We start from the raw sequence: 24,147 nt of genomic DNA, 5'->3' as shown, positions 1-24,147 counted from the left end.
CAGTGTCTGTGCTCATTGTCATCTGTGTATCGCCCGTGTATCGTCCGTGTATCGCCCGCCTGCACATCACCGAGATGCGAAAATGGTACCTGGTGAATGCGGATGACGTTTCCCTGGGCGTTCGCTGAAATACTCCATTCTTCCACTTTCCTGTTGGCCTGAAAACCTTCAAACAAACATCTGATGGGAAGAGTAGGCTACAAAATAGTTTGAAGAGTGTTATTTAATGTTTTAGAGATTTGTTTGAGAGAGAGGCGGGGAGAGGCAGAGGGAGGGAGAGTGAAGGACCTTAAGCAGATTCTGTGCTAAGTGTAGAGACCAACGTGGGGCTCGATCTCACGACCCTGAGATCATGACCTGAGCTGAAATCAAGAGTCGGGCGCTCAAGTGACTGCGCCACCCCAGCGCCCCTATTTACTGTTTTAAATAGAGGTACACATATATATGAATGGAGAAGGCTGAAGGACACACATTCAAGTGGGGAGTGACTATCCTGGGGGGTGGTCATTGTTCATTTCATTTTCTTTATTTTAAAACTAGTTACGGAAGTCATCAACGTTCAGATGAATCAGAAAATCCAAACAAGCGGAGAACAAATTAAATTCAAGGTTAACCTCCCCGAGAACTCCCGTGAACACTGGCTGCACGTGCTTCTGGACGGTCTCCATGTGGAAGCATGCTTACATATATGTAATTCTGCATATTTTCCTGCCCAGGGAGGACTCACGCTACCCACGCTATCTGATAACTTGCTCCTGCGTCTTCTGCCTCTGCTTTGTGCACATCTTTCCAGGCTGGGTAACACTTTTTTTGCTCGCACATGGATTAGGGGGAGTTTTAATGTTATATATGACTTTGTTTACTTGGATGTTCCCGATTTTCTGTGACAGTAATGATGATGATGAGTTTTAATACTTACCATGAGCTCCTTAAGGACCAAGCACGGTTCTATGTTCTTTCCATGTGTTATGAACGCATTACGTCTTCACAAATTACACCCATTTTACAGATGAGCGCTCAGAGGGCCTGGGAAGCCCGGGGTGTGTGGGTGCGCAGCCCAGCGTGTGGCTTCGGCGGGGCGCGTGGCCTTCTCCTGATCAGAGGGCACGTTACCTTTTCCACCCGAGAGCTCCGGCACTGGGAGAAGCTGCAACCCCAGCTCCCTGGGGACTCGTTGCCCCCGCCATCGCTCGTCTGCGGGAAGTTGTGTTCCTGAGCCAGGCTTGGCAAAGCCGGGATGGATGGGACAGAATGAAAGTGACAACTGTCTGTGCATTTGGAAGTCTGCACAAGCGGGGCCACTCTCCCCAGCCCGCCCGGTGCAGAGTCACCCCGACAGGCTGCCCGGGGGCCGGCGGCCGCTCTGCTGACTGATCCATTGAGGGTTTCACGAGAGCGCCCCGGACACACACTAGTCACTGAACTCCGCAGCCAACAGCAGTGCGAGGCCAATTTCCCATCATCCCTGCTAGTGTGTGTGTGTGTGTGTGTGTGTGTGTGTGTGTGTGTGAATCTGTGATGTTTGTGGTGTGTGTGTGGGGGGCATGTGGTGTATGTGTGTGTCTGGGGTATGTGTGTCTGTGAGGTACGTGTGTATGTCCAATGTGTGTGTGTGTGTATGTGTGTGTGTGTGTGTCTGGTGTGTGTGTCCAGTGTGTGTGTGTCTGGTGTGTGGGTGTCCGGTGTGTGTATGTCCGGGGTGTGTGTGTCTGTCTGTGGGGTATGTGTGTGTGTAGTGTGTGTGTGTCTGTGATGTGTCTGGGGTGTGTGTCCAGGGTGTGTGTGTGTGTCTGGGATGTGTGTGGTGTGTGTGCGTGTGTCCAGGGTGTGTGTGTGTCTGGGGTGTATGTGTGTGTGTCTGGAGTGTGTGTGTCCGGGGTGTGTGTGTGTCCGGTGTGTGTGTGTCCGGGGTGTGTGTGTGTGTGTGTGTGTGTCTGGGATGTGTGTGTGGTGTGTGTGTGTGTGTCCGGGGTGTGTGTGTGTGTCTGGGGTGTATGTCTGTGTCCGGGGTGTGTGTGTGTGTGTCCGGGGTGTGCGGCGGATGGGTGTGCGTTGGTAGTGTGCTCCGTCTAGCGTGGTAAGTGAGCTTCGCGTCCCTCCGGCTTTGCAAATACACAGATCTTGACCGTGAGAGGGGCTGGCGATTGGTCGATACCATATGCAAATAAATAAGTGGCTAATTGCCTGCAGTGTCTCTGGGTGGCAGGTGCGGTTATTGGGCCACATTTATGGGCCAATTAGGCGCCTTACTGGACTTGCGAGGTGATAAATTGCGGCTCCGCGGCTTCTGGGAACGTGCTGGGGACGTGGGGCCACCGGAGCTCCGTGCTCACCGCTGGCATGCATGGCGAGCGAGGCTTTTGTCCCTGCCCGGGCTGCAGTGGGGGGCAGGCCGGGACCCATGAGCGGCATCTCTGGGGCCGGGCTGGGGGCCTCGTGGGAGGGCACACACACCACACACACACCGGACGCACACACACACACACCCTGGACACCCGCCACGACGGACGTCCCCCCGAGTGCCGTGGGCTGGCTGTGGGGCCGCGACAGGCCTGCCGCCTCCTCAGACCTTTCACGGGGATGACGAGGCTCGGTTTCCTGAAAAGCAGAAAGACTGGAAGGACACTGTCGGCACAAGGGGACCCTGGGCGTCCAGGTGCCCCGGGCGGGGCGGGCCCCGGGCGACTGGAGTTTATTCTTCCTTCATGCACGCCTCGGTTCAGGGGACATCTGGGCGGGACCCGTACCCCAGACCTGGGCAGACCCAGGGCCCTGGAACCAAGCGAGGCGCAGCCGGGGACTGACTTGTCCCACAGAGAAGTGCACCATGAAGGTCAGGGACGGTGCCACGAGCAGGTGCAGGGAGGCCTGAGCCGGCGTTAGGGCGGGGGACGTCTCTCAGAGCATGTTTCATCTAAGACCCCAAAGATGAGAAGGAGCTAGCCACACACAGTGGGGTCTTCCCAGGGCAGGGCAAGGTGGACAAAGGTCCGGAGCAGGAGAGGCCATGAAGCTGGGGCATGGCTGGAGCTGACCTCGAGGGGCAGAGGGGAGGAGGAGGCAGGTGAGGGCGACAGGAGGGCAGAGCAAGCAGACGGTGGGCACCACCTTTAGGACTGTGGACTTGCTGTCAGAAGTGGGGAGCGGGGGCGGGGGAGCGCCTGGGTGGCTCAGTTGGTTACGCATCAGACTCTTGGTTTTGGCTCAGGTCATGATCTCAAGGTCGTGGGATCCAGCCCCACATAGGGCTCCGCACTCAGTGGGGAGTCTGCTTGTCCCTCTCCCTCTCCCTCTGCTCCTCTCCCTGCTCTTTCTCTAAAATAAATCAATCTTAAAAAAAGGAACGAAGTGGGGAGCTGTGGAGGGATCTCATGCAGGGAGTAGTGAGATCGGATCCCCAGGACTGTTGGAGGGGTGACAAGAGCAGGCAGGGGGAGCAGCTGTGGTCCCCTGGGGGCAGGGCTGAGCAGGCTGAGAGCAGAAGGAGAGCATCTGGGAAGGGAGGGGAAGAGGCCAGGGGGCTTGGGGTGGCTGGGCCTTCCAGAAGGTTCTATCTGCGGAGTCAGCAGTGAGAGGTCTCTTTGAACTTTGTTCCTCTGGATTCTGTGAATTATGGTTAGCTCCTAGCCCGAATGCTTCCTAATTTTTAATCAATTTGTTTCAGGCATTTATTAATCAATTAACCAACCATTTCTCCGATTTTAGTATGAGCAAAAAATGTATTAACAAAAAACCCAACCACTTTCTTCAAAGTCAATGGCAAACTATGAAGCTTTAAAATGTACCTCAAAATAACTTTTTTAAAAATACTTATGGAGAAAAGGTGACCATAAAAGGAGGAAAATAGACACCACCCAGAACTCCCCACAGAGGCGGGCGGTACTGCAAACATTTTGGATTTTTTTTTCTCAATGTGAAATAAGGATATAAAAATACCTTTAAGACACCTTATATACATCTTTTATTAATAGAGTCTTATGTATATTCTGTATGCTAATTTTTAATTTACATGGTATCGTTTCCCCATGCGATACACACATTTGAAATGACTCATCTTTCTGTTTATAGATGTACACTGATTTATTTCACTGTCCCCTCCTGTGAGACTTCGGGCTTCTTCCCCATGCGTTGTTGTTATAAATACCGTGGTCACCAATGTCTCTTAGGCAGATGTCCAAGCAGCCACGCTGCTCCTGGGCCAGATTCTAGGCATCAAATTCATTCATGGAACCAACACATATTTACAGGATGGAGGTGCCATCCAGGCCCTGGGCTCCTGGGCCTGAGGGAAGGTTTTCAGAGCCTTAGCACAATTCCACACGGCTTTGCAGAAATGCTGTTCGACTTCGTTTCCCCCAACCGCGCGTTAGCACCAGTCCCCGCAGCTGGGCCAGCGCTGAGCACCATCACTTCGAAAGAATCTTGGCGGTAAAATCCAGAGCTTCAGCCTTGGTTTATTCCCTGGCCGGTCTGACCGGGCACTTTAGGGCGCCTGGTGCCAGCACCTTGGGCTTGCCACCTCCAGGGCCCGGATGGACCCTCTGACACGGACTCAGGGGCGCTGCCTGGAAGGCGGTGACAGTCACCCGCGGGGCCGATGGGAGGTGAGGAGTGGCTGAGCCCCAGCAAGGCCCAGGCAGGCAGCCTGCCTGGCATGTCTCTGGGGGAGCCACTGTTCTGGGTATGCTGGAAGGCGTTTTGGGGAACCACAGGGTGGACGGGCGGGACGGTGCGTGCCTGTATGCACCCGCTCTCCCCCTCTTCCTTACCACCAGACCCTGCCCCCTCGAGCCGCCAGGTCCCCCAGCCTCCTTCGCAGCCCCGAGTGACCCCGCCCAGTGTGGCCAAGGAGGTGGGGGGGTCAATGGAGTCACGAGTGGGGCTTCGGGGAGCGCTGGATAGGAGAGGCCTGCCCGCTGCCTCTCCCCTTGCCTTTTCTCTCCTTCCCGGAGGTAACACGCGCCCCCGGACCGCGGTTGACCAGATGGTCGGGAGGAGGTGGGCCCGGGAGGCCTTTCGGGTGTCCGTGCAGCCCTGGCTCGCTGCCCAGTCCCTTACTTCATGTAAGCCACACGTTACCAGATCCAAGAGAACCAACACGGGTGGAAGTGGACTGGATTCCTCCTCACTTTTTTTGTCCTCTTTTTGCTTTGATTCCCCTGTAAGACAAGGAGCCTTTGTCACATTTCGCATGTGGCCTGCTGGCTGTTGTGGGACCACGCTGCCGGGGGCCGTGTGACCTCAGGTGGCCGGGTGGGAGGCCATGGCCCCCTGTGCCGTGAGAAAATCTCCGCAGCAAATGTCGGTACGGACATGTCGTGGGATCACAGGGCTTTATGTTTATTGCCTGCGGGAGTAGGTGAGGGGGAGGACACCTGCCTGTCTGCAGAGAGAAGCATCTAGAAGGTGTTCACCGAACTGCTGACTCTGGTGATGTCTGGGTGGTGGCAGTTGGGTATTTTAATTTTCTGAGTTTGGGGGTGAGGATACAACCTGTTTTGTGTGAGAAAAGCGTGCTTCTACTCATACTGGGTATTGATAAAGGCATTCCGGAACGGTTTTCCTTCCTGGCCGCCTGGGAGACCTTATCACACATCTGGGGCAGTGTGGTCCAGCGCAAAGACGCTTCACAAGCATCTGGAACTTGGCTGGGCAACCATGGCCCCTCGGAGTGGCTTGGAGACGAACAAGAGGGAAGAAACGCTCGTTATCCCCCCGACACCATGACTGCAGCACGTGTGCGCGTTTCCTCAGGCGAGAGGCGGCCCGGGCCTAGCGCCTCCCTCCGTAAGCGCCTCTCCTCTCTGATTTACCTCGCCCGAGCACACACATCCAATTAGTCGTGACAAATGACCACCACCCCGCGCCCCCCAAACCCCAACAAAACCTCCACAGAAGCAGTGTAGACATATTTTCATTTCTTTATTAGAAAGAGGCCTCTACACTATAGCCACCTCTCTCCGTTACTTTACACATTTTTCTTTTTCTCTTTTTTTTCCCCTTAGAATACTGTACAGCAGACACAAAAAATCCCAATGCAGGAAAATACAAACTGGCATATTTAATCAAAACAAAATCATATGAAAGAACAAGCAAAGTGAAATGTCTGTCAATGGTTTTAATTACAGTACAAACAATATAAATAAAGCATTGTTGAGTCGTTGTGAAACAAACTTGCTGAATGAGGTAATATAAAAACAACCAAAAAGAATCCCCAAAGAAACCAAACCCATCCCTGGATAAAGCCCGGGCCGCTCCTCCGTCTTCTATACATCGCTATTTACAGAAACAGAAAAATGTGCTGAGAGGTGGGCAGAGACTCGGCCTTCCCTGTTCCCTCTGACAAACGCCTCTCGGTTGTCACTTGTGACCCGCTCGGACTCCCGTTCAGAAACACGCCCGTGGCCCCATGAGAACCCTGTTCAACGTCACAGGCAGGAGAGTGGGGGGCTGTCTGGGGGCAGGAAGCACTTCCGGAACCCACGTGGCTGTGCCTGGGGCTGGAGCGGCCACCACCTCCAGCCCTTGCTGGGGCAGCCCGCTCAGGGCTCCCAAGGCTCTGTGCAGGGTCCTTGGTCAAGGCCTCACGGCACCCTCCCCGGACATGGGTGCCCAAACCTGGACAGGGGCTGCAGCCCAAGAGTTTGATAGGTTTTACACAAAAGCCCAGTCGGAGGAGGGAAACCATGATGCTTTTCAAGGTTTGGAGAGGCATTATTTCTAACCTCGAGACGTGTGACGTGCCCGAGAGCAGTTTCTAAACATACCCATTGCCTGTGCCCCGTGGAACAGCGCGGTCCTCGCTCAGGTCTGCCTGTGTGCCCTGGGGCGGGACAGGGAGGGCGTGATGTGCTCCTGTGAGCGGTCAGTGAGGCTGACTCCCCGCTCTGGCTCCGGCTCATGCACCCTTGGTCCCCTCTGTCCTCTGACCCTCGAAGAGCCCGGGCGGGATGAACCTTCCCCCCAGGCCCCTCAGTGGAATGTCAAGTGCAGAGCTGGGTGCGGTGGTCATCAGCTGGGCTGCCCCCAGGGTCTTTGAAAGAGGCTGTCACTCAGGCTTTCCCCATCGGGGTGCTAGATGAGGGGTGGAAGTCCCTGCGACGTCCTTCGTCAAGGCTGGACGCTCACCATCTTACACGAGGAATCACTGACTGCGTGAGCATGCGGGGTTGGGGCCACAACCCGTTGGTCGAGTTTGGGCCAGCTCAGATATTCGCTTCCTGGGCCACTGCGGACACCATCTGGCACGGGGAGACCAGGGCACACTGATTTGGGGGGTGGTTCCTCCCAACACCTGACTGTTCCGTTTGGAAGATGCCCCAGAGCTCCCCCATCTAGTATGGTTCCTTTCTTCCACCTGCGTCTCAAGATGAAGGCCGTGGCATTCTCACTGACCGTGACTGCGGGGCTAGACCTCGCGAGACTTTGACAGGTGGGTCTCGGCCCTATGGCTCCATCCTGACCCTCAGGGGGTGTTCTCCACAGCAGCCAAACCAGGCCCAGATAAAACACAAGCCCTGAGCTGACCTCTCGCACCCGACAAAGGCGGCTTGCCCCACACGGACCTCACAGCCGCTGGGTGCAGGGTGACACCCAGCCAGACCCCGAGCTTGTCAGTCTGCTTGGAAGGGGTGGCTCACGGCGGGTCGCTGCTGGGCACGCCTGCCTCACCCTGCCCGCCTCCGGGCACCGCAGGCCCTTTGGATGGGATAAGGGCCTCGGACAAGGGCGTTTTTACCAACCACGTGCGAACCCCAGAAACAATGCTGTCATCTGAGAGCAAACCCAGCCCCCCCATAAATGAAATGCGGAAAAGAGAGACTTGCAAATCTACGGTCCTGAATCCTTGCTTTGGGAGGGCGTTTCCAACACAAGTGAAACCTAATTACTTCTAGAACTTGGGCGTTTTAAAAATCATGGACTAAAAACCAGCCTTTGTGGTCTTATGGAATCCTGTGCTGATGAAATGTCCTCTACTTTCCACTCTGGCCCACACTGAAAAACTGGAACTGGAAAGAAGCGTCAATTACGTTCCAAAAGCCGCAGACATCCGAAATGAGACGGGGAATCCATTAATATTGCTTAAAAACACCTCTGTTAGGACAGCCTTTCTCCTCTAAGGGGAAGAACATTTGTGTTTTTGAAATACGAGTTCTAAGCCGTCACATGTCCCCTCTGCCTGGCAAGGGGAGAGGGGAGGGTCCGGTGTGGGCCTGCGGACCCCCGAGCGGCACGGCACGGATGCTCTCTCCTCCCGAGCGGCCTGGCTTCCAGGGATCACCCCCGGCCGCGGCGGGAACAGAAGCCTGACGCTGCTGCGGTCTGCTCGGGGCATTAACCCACTCCCCCTTCTCTCTCCTGCGTAACGGGGAGCAAGTCAACGCTTTGGCTGAAAGGCGACCTGCTTGAGATGCTTGAACCACGAAGGACCCATCAGGGCGCAGGGCCCGGAGCAGGGCGGGGGGGCCGACCCCATCCCTCAGCGGGCCAGGCGGGGAGCCAGACCCCTGCCCGCCGTGAGCCGCACACCTGGGGGGCCCGGCCTAGCCGTGGCGGGGGCGGGGCCCACAGCGAAGACTCACTGGCCACAGAGCTTCTGGAAGAAAGCCACTTGGGAATTCAAAAAAGCAACGTGTCGATAATGGCCCAAAGTGAAAAATCCAAGTCTGGATGCCAAAGGCCCTTATTTAGCTTTTTGGTGAAGGATGAGGGTAAAAATCACTTGAAGACAGGACTTCACAATGTGTGAAGCCCACGTTTGACGCGGCAGTTAGAAATAAATTATATTTCCTGGGAAAGAAAGATGTGTATCTTCAGCACATTTCTATTTGAATTCCTTCCTGCTTTTCAATTTGTTTGCTTGAAGGACATAAATACAATCCAGGGGAGTTCTAGAAAGTCATGCCGACCTTGTGGGGCGCGTGAGGGATGGAAATAGAGCAGGTGGGGGAGGGGAAACAGCCCATGGAGGGGTGACGGATCTGCTTTCCAATTATCTTCGCCTTCTGAGAACTTGCGGAGCCCTGATCACACTTACTCGTAGAGGCTCCAAATTGCTGCAAAGCTTCTCAACCTCCCTAGGTGGGAATGTGGATTTCTTATTTCCAGAACATTCTAAATGCAAGGAGGAAGGGTTGGCAGAGCTGGAGCCATGGGGACCCGTGTCACCCTTGAGCACAGCTTGGGCTGGGCACCGGGCAGGACCCAACGGCCACCCTCGAGGGGGAAGCCACGTTCACCGAGCGCAGGCCCAGGACGAGCCAAACGCCAGCCTCGAAAAGGAAAGCAGCTCTGGGGAGGCACAGGCTCACCCTCCGGCCGTCCAGGCTAAGCGAGAGGGGCCAAAGGGCCTAGCGCTCTGCCAGCCAGCACGCTCTTCAGCAAGCTCTGAGGACCAAGAGTGGACAGCAGCCTCCTGGTGGCTCCTGGCGGGAGGGAGGCCTGTCTGAGCCAGTAACACAACAGGGTGTCGGACAGAAGGGGTCATCTTGGGCCTCAAGTGACCTTACTGAATGCACGAGGATAAGACTCAACCTTTTCTTTGCCTCTGGAAAGTCAAACCCAGACTACAAAAATGGGGGATAAGCGTCAGGAAGTGGGCAGTATGGGGGGAGGGGCACAGAGCACCTCTGCCCCCTCCTGACACCGCGCCCCGCCAGCGGCCGTGGGGGAGGGCACCGGCTGGCTCAGCTGGCGGGGGGACTGGCGGGCCTGCTGTCACCAACCCCCCGAGGGCAGCTCTCCGGGCGGCTCTGGCTTTGCTGCCCTCAGCATTCCGGGTCTTCGCGAATACCGGCATTTCCTGAGCATCCAGCCCCTGGCGGCGGGTCCGGCTGGCCGTGGTCACATTGGTTGGAAACCAACCGGTCATCGGAGCCTGCCAGGCCACCCGTTTCAGAGCTGAGGAAAGACAGCCCCGCAGCTGGGTACCTGGCCAGGGCTGCCCAGCAGGGGCAGCAAGGCCAGGTGAAGCCGGGTCTGCTCAGCCGCAGGGCTGTCTTTCTCACCGTGGACCCTGCTCTCCCCTCACGGAGTCAGTGACGTTACGAAACTGGGAAGACTGGTCCCTAGGCCAGACGGCAGAGGCTGGGTAGATGGCACGAGGCTAGACAACACTTCAGAAGACAGGAGGAACAGCCAGGCCCTGCCTCGGTGCCCGGGTTCACAGGCAGAGAATGGCTACTTTCAGGATTCTGGTCAAGAGTAATCCACCGAGAGCCCCAGCGCCTTCCCCTGCTTTCTGGGATAATCACACACTGTGCTCTTCCTGGGAGACATGGACCCGCACCTGCTCGTGGGGCCCAAGACTCATAAACAGCCCCTCACTCACCCTCGAGCGGCTCGTCTCCTGGGACGACAGGAGACAGAAGGGGCCGGGGCCCCATGACTGAGGAGACAGAAGGGGCCGGGGCCCCATGACTGGGGCTCTGGGCTTCGTGAACCACCCAGTCCCGGACGTCTGCTCTCACGGGGTCAGAATCGAGGCTCCTTCCTCTGCAGGGTTCCTGTGGCCACAGAAGGAATCTGGCCAGATCGTGACGCTCCCCTCGCAGGGGACCATGTGCACCTGTGCCTCCCCCAGCGGGTGGTTTCCAGTGAAGGGAAACTGACTTCTGGACAGAAAAGGCTCTGCGGATAATGCAGTGGTGTCTTCTTGTCACTGTCACTTCACAGAACTTTCATGGGGATACACAGTGACGACTCAAGCCCCTTCCCAAGCTGGTCGTTTCTAACACCAGCCCTTGTGGCTTCTGCTTCCCCGCCTCAGTGTTAGCGAGGCTTTAAGCTGGGAATGAGAGCATTATGGGTGAAGAAAGGCCTTCTGCGTTGAAACTGGAATACAAGCAGATTAGCTATCAGCCACCTTTATTTTCGAGGAAAACCCTTGAAACCCACCACGGCCTCTCCTCTGCTGCCGAAACTCAGGCTCAGGAAAGCTGGCCGCCTCCTGGCCCAGAACGATACTGCTACAAACAGCAGGAGGGGGGTCAAGCTGTCTGGGAAGGAATCACGGAAGTCCCCGTGCCGGAGAGAAGGAAGGGAGGAAAACAAAACAAACAAAGAAACCGATCTAGCATTCAGCTTGTGAAAGGCTAAGTGAAGAAAGTCATTTGGGAAAATATTATATTATAGACGCATATAATAATATGTACACCCTCATATACATCTCAGAGAGAAGCCTTACAAGGAATTCCGTTTCTTTTCAAAACAAGGCTTCACTATATGATAGAGCATTCCTATAGTGGGAATTAACTACAATGAAATAATTTAAGAATTTCATTTATACTATATCTGTGTTCACTACGTAAGTCTACGCTAACGGCTGTGCAGAGGCGAATGTGTATAGCTCGATTAGAACAGTAACGCGTTCTTCAAAAATAGGCAATGACATTTTTTTTTCTATTCACATTTAAAATAACTACACAGTGATGAAACACAGAATTAAAAATTGCGGGTGGGGGTGGGGGTGAGGATTAGGGACCTGTTGTCAAGGCTCTCAGCCTCATGGCTTCTGTACCTGCTGTTCCTGGGCCTGCTGGGTTCCACGCAGCTGAATCAAAGTTACAAATGTCCATGAAACACTGACCCATGTAAAAATTCTGTGTAAAGCTTTATTTTTTCCCCACCTACTTAACGTTTTTTTTCTTAGAAAGTAAAAGAAGAGGAAAAACTCTTACAAAATAGAAGGTTTAATATAGGAGAGCAAGGGCCCTGCCTGGAGGTGGCCGGGTGGACATGGCCCCGCTCCTGTGCGACAGCAGGTCCAGAGTCTCCTGCCAAGGGGACCACCCTCTTCTCGGACGGACTTGCTAAAGGGCTCCAGGCACAGCCACCCCTTCCTTTTTAACCTAAGGTGTCGCGATCTGGTTTTTACTGTGTTTGGCCACCACGCGGAAGGTGGCTGAAGTCTGAAGCAGCCCCATGTCACGGGGATGGCAGGTCAGGTGACAAAGGAAACGAGGACATGGCCACCAAGTGAAGCGACGCCCGCGGGCCAGCCGGTGCCGCCGAGCTGTGGGCGGCCAGTCGCAACCTGCCTCTGCCCAGCACCCGGGGCAGGACTGAGAAACTCATCCCTGGCTTCCCCGTTACCCCTTCTCTGGGTTGGCAGAAGTGGTATCAGATCTAAATAATGAGAAATCACAAGCTTCCTCCCCTCCTTCTCTCATAGGCATCTAAGTGTCTTTTTTTCTTTCTCTATTTTAATAAGCAAATTGTACCACCATCTTCTTCTGGTATGTTCCTTTTTAAAAGCTGTCGATCACATTAATGGAAGTGTTTGCTGCTGGGAGTGCTTTCCATGTACAATGATCTGTAACCCTCTTATCTCAACTAGTTGCACGTTATTAGTTCACATCCAGTTCAATTTATAAATTAACAGAGGTGCCATTTGTCTGTACGAAAATCAATGCATATTTATGAACTTCTTTTATTCAAATAGATTTTCACAATCTAAAGACATAACACAGAAGCCTGTGTGACACTCCCGTGTGGCCTGGGAGTGACTGAGACCCAAGACAGCCACCTTGGCAAAAGGAAGTAAAATGTAAAATCTCTCTTATGTTTGGAAAAAAAAAATAGCCTTTTATGCATTTACTGACTTTAGAACATGGCCTCGAAATGTTATTATTAGCTAGAATTCGTGATTTCCTTTTGAATTTCCGACTTACTCTTATTTATTTTTTCCATTTTGTTTTTGTACCAAGGAGACTCCAGTCAAATAATACTCAGCAACTGATTTCCTCTCTTTGGACTGAAAAATTAAACAGATACTAAATTATGACAGTGAATTTAGAAAGGAGGGCTCCAAGGGCTCGAAAGAACATGTCTGGGATAATATGATGCTTCTAAGAAGTATTGCAATCACATCGTGGCAGTCATCAGAGCGTGCTGCGTAACTACCTCCTCGGCTAATACGCCTTCTCCTCGGCGATGAGTAATCATGTTCTATTAAACAGCGGTAATGCGGGAAGAACTCAACTATACAAGTGTAATGAAGCCGGTATTCTCCCCGGACAGATTAGCCACAACTGATTTGACACATACCATCATAGGGGCTTCAGACCTGACAAACTCTGCTTGCTTCTGATTTATGCCGTCAAGCTCCTCGGAGAGGAGATGAAATCCGAGTGTTCCGTTTGGTAGAGGTGAAATGTACTGATGTGCTTAACTGCCAGTTAAGGAGAGTCTCCCTGCTCCCGGCGCCTCGCCTCGCCTCCCCTCCCCCGCCCGTCCCGTCCCGGCGCCTCCTCGGACGGACGGAGGGCAGCGGGGGTCCCTCGCCGTGTGCTATGTCAGTAAACCGAGGCCCACCCGGAGCGCCTGCTCGGCAGCCTCCTGGCCTCGTCTTCGCCCCGGGGCCGGTCGGGCTTTGTGATTGCGCGCGGGGTGAGGGTGGGCGGCGAGCCACCAGCGGGAGGAGAGCGGGGCCGCGACGGGACTCACGTGCGGTGCCTTCGCAGGGCGGTGCCTTCGCAGGGCGGGCGCGGCGCGCGCGGGGGCGTCAGAGGATGGCGGGCGCGCGCCCGCTGCTGTTGTTCCGGTTATTGTTCTTCCGGGACAGGTTGGGCGTGGCCATGAGCACGAAGCGCTCGTCGGGGCAGCCGTACTGCAGCAGGACGTCGATGCACTCCTGGCTCGAGGCCTGCCGCGCATACGCCAGCGCCGTGTTCCCGTGGGCGTCCCGGGCCATGACGTCCACGCCGTACTGCGGAGGCGACAGAGGGCAGTCATTGCACCGCCGGGGACCCGCACTGCAGACCGGCTGCCGGGGGGCGGAGGGCCGGTGCCGCACCTCGCCCCAAGGCATGTTCTTCGAAAGAATGTGTTTTGGGGCACCTGGGTGGCTCAGTGGGTCACGTGTCTGCTTTCGGCTGAGGTCATGATCTCAGGGTCCTGGGATCGAGCCCGTGTGGGGCTCTGTGCTCAATGGGGAGCCTGCTTCTCCCTCTGCCTCTGCCCCTACCTCCTGCTCAGCCTCGCTCTCGCTCTAATAAATAAAATCTTTCAAAAAAATGAAGACTGTGCTTTTTGCAACGTAAAGTCCCTCCTTTCTGCAGCAGACCAAAGATAATTCTCGTGTTGCTATGTCTATTCATTTTTGTTTGTTTTTTTAAAAGATTTTATTTACTTATTTGACAGCGAGAGACAGCGAAAGAGGGAACACAGGCAGGGGGAGTGGGAGAGGGAGAAGCAGGCTTCCCGCCGAGCGGGGAGCCGATGCGGGGCTCAATCCCAGGACCCCGGGATCATGACCTGAGCAGAAGGCAGATGCTTAACGGCTGAACCACCCAGGCGCCCCCGCAATTTCTATTCTGACTATCCAATTGTAAAAACAAAAAATAATCACTTCTTGATCTCAGACATGATTCCTTTCCATTGTAGGAAAAACATGTCCTACATAAGAGCACAGAAAAGTCAGCTACTAGCACGCTGTTTAGTCCGACCACTGGTGAATGTTTCCCTCTGCACCTGCCAGGGACTTCTCGGCAGCAGCTTTCTGCCACCCTTTCACGGGGACCCACAGTGACAGGAACCCACAGTGGCCAAGCCCCAGAGGCGTGCAGGCTGCCACCACAGGGTGTGGGCTTCTCAGAAGCACCCCCGGCAGCCCAGGCAGTGCCCTGCTCCACACACTCTTCCCTGTCCCCATTCAGGCTTCATAACAAATGCTTCCATAGCAATTTAAGAAATAATTTGCCTAGTAGAAGTTAACCAGAACTGTCTAGATGAAATGCTTTGGTAAAGTCCTACCGTATCAAACATCGAACTTTGGGTCCAGTATTTTTGTGTCTGGTAAAGGGAAAACCACATAAACTAGCTGTGTCCTTGCTCTCCACACTTCTCCAAAACAAAGACGCTGGGACTCTGTTGTAAGAGGAACAAGAGGGACACCTCCAGCCACGCTTGACCCAGAGGGGTCATGAGAAATGCGAAGACTGCAGATACTCTGGCCCCTGGTGGATGGACCGTGTCCCGCTCACCTCCTCCCTCCCTTTACTCAGTCCCCTGGGGGTATCCTCACACACCCATCTTCTCCTCTGTCCTCACGCAGGGGACTGAGAGCCAGGGGCTCCATGCTGAAATCCTCCCTGCCCTGCCCGCACTGCTTCCCGCCTTCAGACCCGTGACCTTCCACCGGAAAGATGCCCACAGAGCAGAACAAGGCGCCCCCAGCATCTCGGCGCCACACGGGGCACCTGGGTGACCTACCCAGATCAGGAGCTGCGCCAGGACCACGTTCCCCTTCCGGCAGGCCAGGTGCAGCGCTGTGCGGCCGTCCCCCTCTCCGCAGGTCTCGTTCACCTCCTCCCGGGAGCCGTGCGCCAGCAACAGGATGACGGCCCGCAGGTCCTCGTCGGCGGTGGCCCGCAGCAGGTGCTGGCCCAGGGACAGCTCCGTGCAGGGCAGCGGCGCCAGGAAGAGCTTCTGCTCGTACTTGGCCCGGATCCACCGCTCCTTCTCCTCCCTGCAAGAGCCAGGACACGGGCGCGGTCACGTCAGGAAGGACAGCCGAGGCCGACCCCCACCCCACCCCAAACCTAGGTGGTCTGGAGGCCTCGGGGAGGAAGCTCAGTAGCAGGAGACGAGTGTCTTCACAGAGCACAAGGAAGCCCCCTGAGGGGCAGGGAGATGTGTCCTAGAGCGGAGCCCTGGCCAGCAGCATCAGCACCACCTGGGAACTTGTCAGAAATGCAGATTCCCAGGCTCTGCCCCAGACCTCCTGAATCAGAACCTCTGGGGGAAGGGGGTTCTGACACTTGAAGGTGCGCAGAGGCCCAAGGCCTTGAGTTCTCATGTGATTTCTTTTGGTTTTAATGCAGAAGCCGTGGCCAGGAAGAACCACCTTCCTGCTCGGGGTCCGACGCGAGGCAGGGTGGCCCAGAGGCCCGCTCTACTGTGAGCAATGACAGCTTTTAGTTGGGATGAGAGAACACTGCTGGAGTTCCGGGCCAGGGGACAGGAGGGCCGGTGGGCTCTCCCCCTACCTAGGTGTGACCTTGAACTCTTAGCTCTTAACTCCTCACCCTGGAACTCTTAGCTCTTAACTCATAACCACGACATTAACCATGTTGTGAACTCTCCGGGGTCTCCCTATACTTCCATTAAGGAACATCTTGTTACAGACCCACATATGAAACTACAGAGACCCCAATGGGGAGATCTGGCAAAGATAAGCAAACTAATTCAGTTACTACTTGAGTTTGTAATCTCTCTGGAGACCCGGGGAAGGCTGAAGTGGAGAGCGTCAAGGTGTCCTAGGGCCCAGCCCAGGAGAGACAAGGCAGGTGGCTCCAGACCAGAGCTGAGCTAGGGGTGCAGGAGAGGATGACTCCAGGGAGGACAGGGGAAAGGCCTGGGAGCTCAGATGGCAACATGCTGCAACGGGTGCCCCTCCCCCAGCAGCTTGGCCTGCTGGGAACATGCCTCCTGAACTGGGGGGGGTGTCCTAGTGGGACCGGATGCCGCCTACAACATCTGGAAGGAGGGCTGGGCATAGAGAGGAGGGAGGAGAATGGGAAGAGAAGGTAAAGAGAGGAAGGAAGAAACCAACTGCAAGGCGTGTTCGCGGGTTTTGGTTTCGCAAACGGGGTGCAAGAGACACGGCAAACAGCTCAGAGCAATCCTCACGGCTCTGCGGCACTGCCTGGGGCACGACGCAGGAGCCTGAAGGGAGAGTTCACAGGCAGCTCTGGAGGTGGGCAAGTCTGGGGGGCGCGCAAGTCGGGGGGGGGGGGAAGGCATGCTGCGGCCGGGGGGAGGGGTGGCGCCGCTAGCCGGACAGATGCTTTTTGATGAGGATGATGAGAGATGAAAGGACAGCCCTGCAGAGCAGAGTGACTGTCATTACCAAGACTTGAATAATACACTGCTTCACAACTGCCCCCTCCTAAAATCCAGCGTTTCCTCCCGGAGAAGAATCAGGGTACATAGCTACGCGCTACACAGAGAATCACTTAGGGCCTCCGTGATACTCTAGAAAGAAAACTCATTATCCATGACATTTTTTCTTCCGAAGTACAGAAGAAAGGCCTTGTTTACACCTTTTACCCGTGTTTACACTGCTCCTGGTGATCTAGTGTCGGGTTAGCCCTAATCTGTTTTTAAATACTTAGGCAAACAAATTCTTCCAGGACTAAATCTGGATTAGTTTTGCTTCACTTCCTGGTACATGCGAGTGACCCCCGACCCTTTTCATGCGGAGATTTCCAGGACAAACACTCAGCTACAGCTGAGAACCCACCCCACACCCCACCCGGGACTCTGCAGCCTATAACCTGTCCCCACGTGGGACAAAATACGAGCACAAAAGCAAGGGGCAGGAGAAAGAACACCCCCAACAAACCGTGTTTCTCGTGGTATTAAAAAAACCTTACTTAAAATGTATTTAACATATGTTGATGCATTTCATAAATCAGCAAAAGGAAGGAGCAAAACGTGAACGCAATGAAAAGGGACAGTGGTGAAGGATGCGTCCAGATTTTCAAGTTCCAATTTGCTAACCCTCGTTTTTGGGGGCAGGCATTAAAATCAGAGCTGTTTTATTCTGCTCTGGTGGATTTTAACGCGCATTGCCAAATCGCCCAGGGATAAAACAGAACCGAACACAGTAACTCGTCCTCACTGTAATTATCCAATTCTCTCTTTAATATTCGGATGCCCCAGCCGAAGACTGAGGACGGCCCGTAGCTTCCGAGTCCTGTCCGGCGGCCGGTGTGTTCTCCGGGGCAGTGCGGGTGACTTTCTGGCCAGGAGTCCGGTCAGCCCGCAAGCGAGCTCGCCTGGCTTCATGGGAATTGACGTGCGTGTTTATTAAACTGCTCCTTGCTTTGCAAAGCCGGTGCTGCTCACAGAGTCAGTCACAAGGGCGGGTCCAGACTTCAGGGGGCCGAGTACTATTTCGGGAGCTTCTTCAGGAGAAAGACTCTAATGTTCCGTGTGTGACATCAGCAACAGGGTCTTGGAGAGGGTTTCTGCAGGGAAGGCCCGAGGCTTGACCTCTTCACAGCTGGTCCACCTGTGACCCCGGAGAGCTGGAGGGAGGTGACTATTACCAACAGGCCTTCAGGACCTGCACCCACTCAAATACAGAGAACAGGCTTGCTACGGGGGGCCGTCCCCGAAGGAGCACCGCAAGCACTGGATGGGGACTGCCTCTTCTAGCCCCACTCCACCTGGTCCCCCCAGAACTGTTTTAATGTGTGGCTTTTGTCGTGTGGTGGAACCAGGGCTCTTCATCGAAACTTCTCTGCTGTTTAAAAACAGAAGCTTCCCACGCTGGCTCCTGGGACCCGCAGGATTGCAGGACGTCCGTGTTTTTCTGATACCAGGAGGGACTAGAAAGCTAAGGGAGGCCACCGGGCTTCGTGCCTGCACCAGCACACCCCAGCCGGCAGGAGCGGAGGGCTCCGACAATGCCACGGGGGTTCGCTAACTCAGGAAGCCCCATTCATGCTCGAGCACTTCCCGTTATCTGGAAGCCACGTCCCCTGTCACTGTGCACCCTGGCAAATGGGGGGTCACCTTCACCCCGTGCACATCCATAGTGGCCAAGGGCGGGAGAAGAGAACCACCAGTAGCTAAAAGGCCCTGGTTTTCGGCAATGGAGACTTGGCATGTATGTGCCTGCTTTGTTCCCCCTCCTCGTGGTGTAGACTGCCACACCTTCGCGGACCCCTCGGGCCCTGACTTCCTCGTCTGTAAAGTGGGCATAGTGACGTCTGCAGCAGGCAGGGCGGTGTTGGGGCTGAGGCCGCTGAGTCTGGAGGGTGTGCTGGCCACAAGTGGCAGCTGTTGGCGCTGTCACGATGGAATCAACTAGTGTCTGTAATGTACAACCGCTATCAAGCCCCCGTGAACTCACCTGTGGGAGTGATGTGTGTGACAAAGGGAGGCCGATGGCACAGGGGTCCGTGGGGGTCAAGTGCCTGCTGGATGCTTTAGGTTTCTAAATCTGGGCTGTCAATGAGCTGGGGAGGGTGAGGTGGGGGCCCTCGTCCAGGGGCCCTGACAAACCCATCAGCGCCCTGTGACTCCCCCGCACCCTACCACGGGGCAGGGGGGCTTGGAATGCTGGGCGAGGGGTGCCCAGCTGGTCTGAAGTACCCCGTCTGTGGCTGTCAGGGTGTCCGGGGCCAAGTGTGGGTAGCCTCTGGCCACAGCCTTGAGCTGTCTGACGTCTTCCTGGGTACTACGGACTGAACCATGTCCCCCCAAATTCATATGCCAAAGCCCTAACCCTGATGTGTTTGCATTTGGAGACCAGGCCTGTAAGGAGGTCACTGAGGTTCAGTGAGATCATAAAAGCGGGGCCCTGTTCCACTGGGACTGGTGTCCTTACAAGACGAGGAGGAGAGACAGGGATCTCTGTCTGTGTGACAGCACCATCTGCAAGCCAGGAAGAGCTCTCACCGGAAACCAACTCTGGCACCTTGACCTTGACCTTGCAGCCTCCAGAGCTGGAGAAAATACATCTCTGTCATTACAGCCACCTGATCTGTGGTCTTCTGTTCGGGCAGCCCAGTTCGACCAACATCCTGGACGACCACGGTCTCCATCACCATCATCTGGCTCTCGTGCCCACCATTAACATGTGAAAGACGGACATTCTGGTAGTGACTCCTTTGCTACAAGAACATTCTGTCTAAAACCATTTGCCCCAGGAAAGCAGGACGCCGAAGCACAAACACGCCAATTGTTACTCTGATGTCCCAATCTTACTTCTGGGATCCCCCGCTTGTCTTGGCCAAGCCTTTCATTTTCCCCAAGGAAGGCCAGTTCAAGAGCAGCGTGGCTGGCTGTAGATCACGTCACCTCATTCCAATCCCCTGGAGGCCCGCTGCTCACAGGCTCCGTTAGCTAATGAGCTAAAAAATGACTTATTGGCATGGCCGGCCGTCAGCAGAAAGGAGGCCCAGCTCCTCATTTGAGCCTCGTGCTGACACACCTTTAAATAAATCAACTGCACAGGAGCGAGAGAAAATGAGAGAACGGGCAACGAATTAGAAAAAAGACACTGACCCAATCCCCCAAAATAAAGAGATACAATCAGAGGTGCAGTAGTAAACATTTTCTTCTCTTCCTGTCTGAAATGAAACCCCTTTATGAGCCGGCTGGCCACTTCCTCCTGCCCAGGGGCCAGGAAACTGCCTGGTGCGCGAGCTGAGCCATGGGCCGGCCAGGTACTGAGCACAGGATTTGGGGATCAGAGGACAGGTGGAGCCCCGGTCCCCGGAGTCATGCGTCCACAACATCTTACAGGGTCGGGTGGGCTAGGATGGGCCCTGGTCCTGCAGCCCGACAGACAAAGCGTTGCCACACTTGACCTTGACATGGCTGAGGCTCCACGTGCCCCCCAAAGACCATCCCTGGGACACGTCCCACCTGCAGCCTGCATAGGTGGCACCCGCCAGAGGGAAACAGCTGTCCGCACCAGTAAGGACCGGACCGCCGGGCACAGCAGGTGAGGGGCAGGCTCTGAGTCCCGGGAGCCCTGCTGTGGCGACGCTCAGGGTGAAGATGATATGATGATGACAACGGAAACTAGCTTTCTTGAGAACTCCTGGTCACACTGGGCTCTTTAAGGGACCCTGAGCAGATGACATGTTTTCACAAAGGAGCTACATATCAAACCCTGAGCAAAACGCATGTGTGATGCCAGAGTCGTGGCCGTATTTTGAGAAATCGTGACAAAAAGGAAAGGCCGTTTCCTGAGAAGCTTCAGGAAAAAAGACATGGGTCAGTTTTGTCCCAAGGTTCAGAAGAGGTGAAGGGGTGGACGGTCTGCGATGGACGGCTCTTCCTATTTGGAAGTAGGGAGGCTGGGCCGTGAAGCCCCAGGGAGCCCGGAGTCGTCCAGTAAGGACCGGCCGCAGGACGAAGCTGCCAGCTGGTGGGCCACAGCGAGGCTCCCATGCCAGCCCTGGCCTTCGAGACGGGCTTTACGGCACCCACTGTGGCCGGGACCTTGGCTGGGCCACAGCCCACCCCCTTTGGCCTGTGAGGGGACCGGATGGAGCGAGCAGAAGGGCTTTCCAGCCCGGTGTGCCCCGTGAGTAAGTGCTGACGCTGGTGCCATCCCGCCAGCGTGGCACCAATAACCCCCGGGGCCTACGAATATAAGCCAGGTGACGCACAGGTGGCAGCGGGGGCAGCCAACTCCGCGGACGACAGAATCAAGGCTAGAGGCAAGAAAAGATGATCAAGAAGGGGGCAGGGCAGGGGCAGAGATGAGCACTTCGGCTTGCAAAGGAAAATGTGCGCGGTCGGGGGTGTGGGAAGTAGGGCTTTACTGCAGCGTCTGGGGCCAGGACCCAGGGCTGGGGTCGTTCAACGTGTGTGGGCTGCACTGGGCTCCGTCTTGGGTTCTGGGGTCCAGTCATGGAGGAGGGCCACTGTGCCCGGGGCTGGCAGAACACTGTGGTGCTCAGCTCCGGAGGAGACAGGAGGATCGCTGATGAGCCAGAGGAGACTGGGATAGAAGTGTCTGGAAACGAAGAATGCCACCAGGGCAAGACACGAACGGTGCTGATGACGATGATGGCAAAGACATCAACTGTGAGGGTCACCCGTCCTCGGTAACTGAAGGGGTGTCCTGGGAAGCACTGTGCGTCCCCGGCACCTGGAGCTGCCCAATACCGGGCTGGTGCCTTTCTAGCCACGGAACGTGTCCGCGTGAATCCGCTAGACCGCCACCCTCCACCTTTGCTACGTGAAGCAAACCTTGAGCCCCTCACCCTTTCTCCACCATCGTTTACAAGTCTGCGTGAGCCACGTGGGGTCTTTGTTGATCGGCCTGGGCACACGTGTTTACACACAAGGCAAGAGTCACTACTAAAATGGCTTGACCCTGTTGCCCAGACTAGGAGCGTGACCACTAAGGTCACAGCTACTATTCGGTAAGCACCTCTGGTGTGTCAGCCACTGGGCTGAGCTTTTCATAAACTATCTGGTTCCACTCTGACGACACCTGGTGACGTACGCTGGTCTTACCCTCTTTTAGAAGTGGAAGAAGTTGAGCCCCAGAGAGGCCAAGACATCTGCTCTGCGTCCCCCACCTGTGAGGGCCAAGCAATTGACCCCGGGGGTCACCGCCCGAGCTCCTCCTCCAGGCTCCGCTGCCTCCCGCAGGAGGAGACCTGACCCCGGCTCAGCACCTGGGCAGTGGACGTGCGGCACCACTCTGCCCGCGGTCTCTCTTGGGCCATCTCTGTACCCGCTCCCTCTCCTCGGGGAAGGGTTAGGGGTGAGTCGTGTCACCCCAAGGGGCAGCGTGAGCCACACGCTGGTGTCTAAGTGTAATGGAAGTAAAGCATGGAGTTCTCTGCTCAGTTCCTCTAGACGTCCCGCACCCCCACCAGGCATGCAGCAGCCACACAGAGCTGGCGGCTGTGGTCTTGGACGGTGCCCGTGATCTAGAACATTCCCACAGCTGCTTGCACAGGACAGCACCCTTCTAGACAATCTATACTTTCTTCCCTCCCATTTTTTTCCTTACCAAAACTATTTGGCATTAACGATACAGAATGGAGAAAAGGAAACGACACAGGAGAAAAGTGAGTGCAAACACCGCAGATGCCAGGACCCCCGACAGGAGTGCGGTGAGGTGAGATGCCCCGGGCGGCTGCGTCCCAGAGGGGCCCTCGGTCACTGTCAGCGAGGAGCAGAGTGCAGGGCAAGGCTCCCAGGCCTGTGGGGGGACCCGGAGAGCAAGGGACGGCTAGCCACCGTCCTCAGAGAAGTGTTGTCTTGCCGCGGTGCCCCCGTCTCTGCTCCCCACGCGTCGGAGAGCTGCGAGGACGCAGCCACACGTAACTGGCATCCTGTGCACTTGAAGTCTGGCAGGGAGGGCTCAGCAGGCTGCCAAGGGGGAGCGAGGTTAATGGGTTGGATTCCCAGAAAAGGCAGTTTTTAGCAAATAACCACAAAGCTTCTGATTGGCTCTCGGCACCGTTCTGTGGCACTCACTCCGGGAGCTGAGTCCTGTGGGTCACAGACACCGGCGTGGTGACCAGATGCCCCGCTGGGTCCTCAAGGACCTGCCACCCTTGCAGGATCTGGCTCCGGCCTTCCACTCGGCACGAATGAGACTTTCCCTAAATGCCTCCATAAGACGCGGACCGTCAATGGCCTTTCCCGAAAGCCCCCTCTGTGTCAAGTCTAATGTGTTCATTTTTATGGGAACCCCTCCCCCCAAATGTTAAAAGGCCAAGAACTTTTTTTGGGGCCTGTCACTTGTCACATGGTTCTTTTCGGAAACATCTCTCTTCGGCCTTCGTGGGCTGGGAGAGGATTTGTCCACACTGATTTTAAAGGAGATTCTAGAGCCCAGTATATGGGAGCGAAGGGCCGTCCTTAGCGGTGACGAGGAGATGCGCTCGACACACAGGGGGCCGGTGACAGTGACGGGAGAGGGAAGACAGGGCTCGCTAGCAGCCAGGAATTTCCAAAGTGTCTTTCTGCCTCAAGCAAAGCAGGAACTGGGAGGGAGGCACGGAAGGGGGGCTGGAACAATATGTTAGGAAAACAGGGGGCTTCCTCTCTCTGCAGGGGAAGACCCCGGCCGCTGCAGGCCGGGCACTGAGCACTTGGCTGCCCCTGGCCTGCATGCCTTCTCCCCCGGCCGCGTTGCTAAGGGAGGACGGCCAACAAAGACCAATGGATATTTATTCCTTAATTACCGAAAGCTTTTAAGAAACCGGCCACTGTAAATCCCGCATGCAGAGAGCAGGAGGCAACGGACGAGGATTTATGCTCATGGGGCAAAGACAAAATAAATATCCCGCCTGACTTCTGATCAATATTATGAGTGTTTTTGCCAACCTGCAGGGTGTTTTATGAGCTCGGAGGAACAGAACAGAATCATTATTAATTAAATAAAGTCAACTGTATTAGGCTTATTACTTGTGTGAGTCATAGGTGAGTGTGCCCCGCTGCAGGTGTCGGGGGCGGGCGGCTCCGTGTGCAGGTGCCGCCCCGGGCAGCCCAGGACGCGGGAGCATGTGCTCAGGTGCACTGTGTGCCCAGTGTGCGCCGGCTCAGGCCCACCTCGACCCAGAAGGCAGTGCACGAGAGCGCGAGTCGCCACGAGCAGAGCTGGGTCTCACCCCCACACCTCCGTCTGGGCTTCAGGCTGAGTCCCGGGGC

The 24,147-nt window shown here is 55.6% G+C and overlaps 1 protein-coding gene across 8 annotated transcripts in view; it reads right to left on the bottom strand.

Moving 5' to 3' along the window:
* Nucleotides 1-5,907: 5,907 nt before the first annotated feature.
* The window catches only part of AGAP1 (ArfGAP with GTPase domain, ankyrin repeat and PH domain 1), a 523,916-nt gene continuing 505,676 nt past the window's right edge, over nt 5,908-24,147 (bottom strand). For all 8 annotated transcript variants that reach the window (XM_026491633.4, XM_026491634.4, XM_057305806.1 and 5 more), the window contains 2 exons: nt 15,214-15,469; nt 5,908-13,708 (listed from right to left, as the gene is read on the bottom strand). In XM_026491633.4, coding sequence (XP_026347418.1) covers nt 13,505-13,708; nt 15,214-15,469 — 460 coding nt within the window. In that variant the 3' untranslated portion in view covers nt 5,908-13,504. The remainder of the gene's footprint in view (nt 13,709-15,213; nt 15,470-24,147) is intronic.

The sequence above is a fragment of the Ursus arctos genome, unplaced genomic scaffold (assembly GCF_023065955.2).
Source record: "Ursus arctos isolate Adak ecotype North America unplaced genomic scaffold, UrsArc2.0 scaffold_1, whole genome shotgun sequence".
NCBI classification, from domain to species: Eukaryota; Metazoa; Chordata; class Mammalia; order Carnivora; family Ursidae; genus Ursus; species Ursus arctos.
This window is presented reverse-complemented; position numbering and strand designations above follow the sequence as displayed.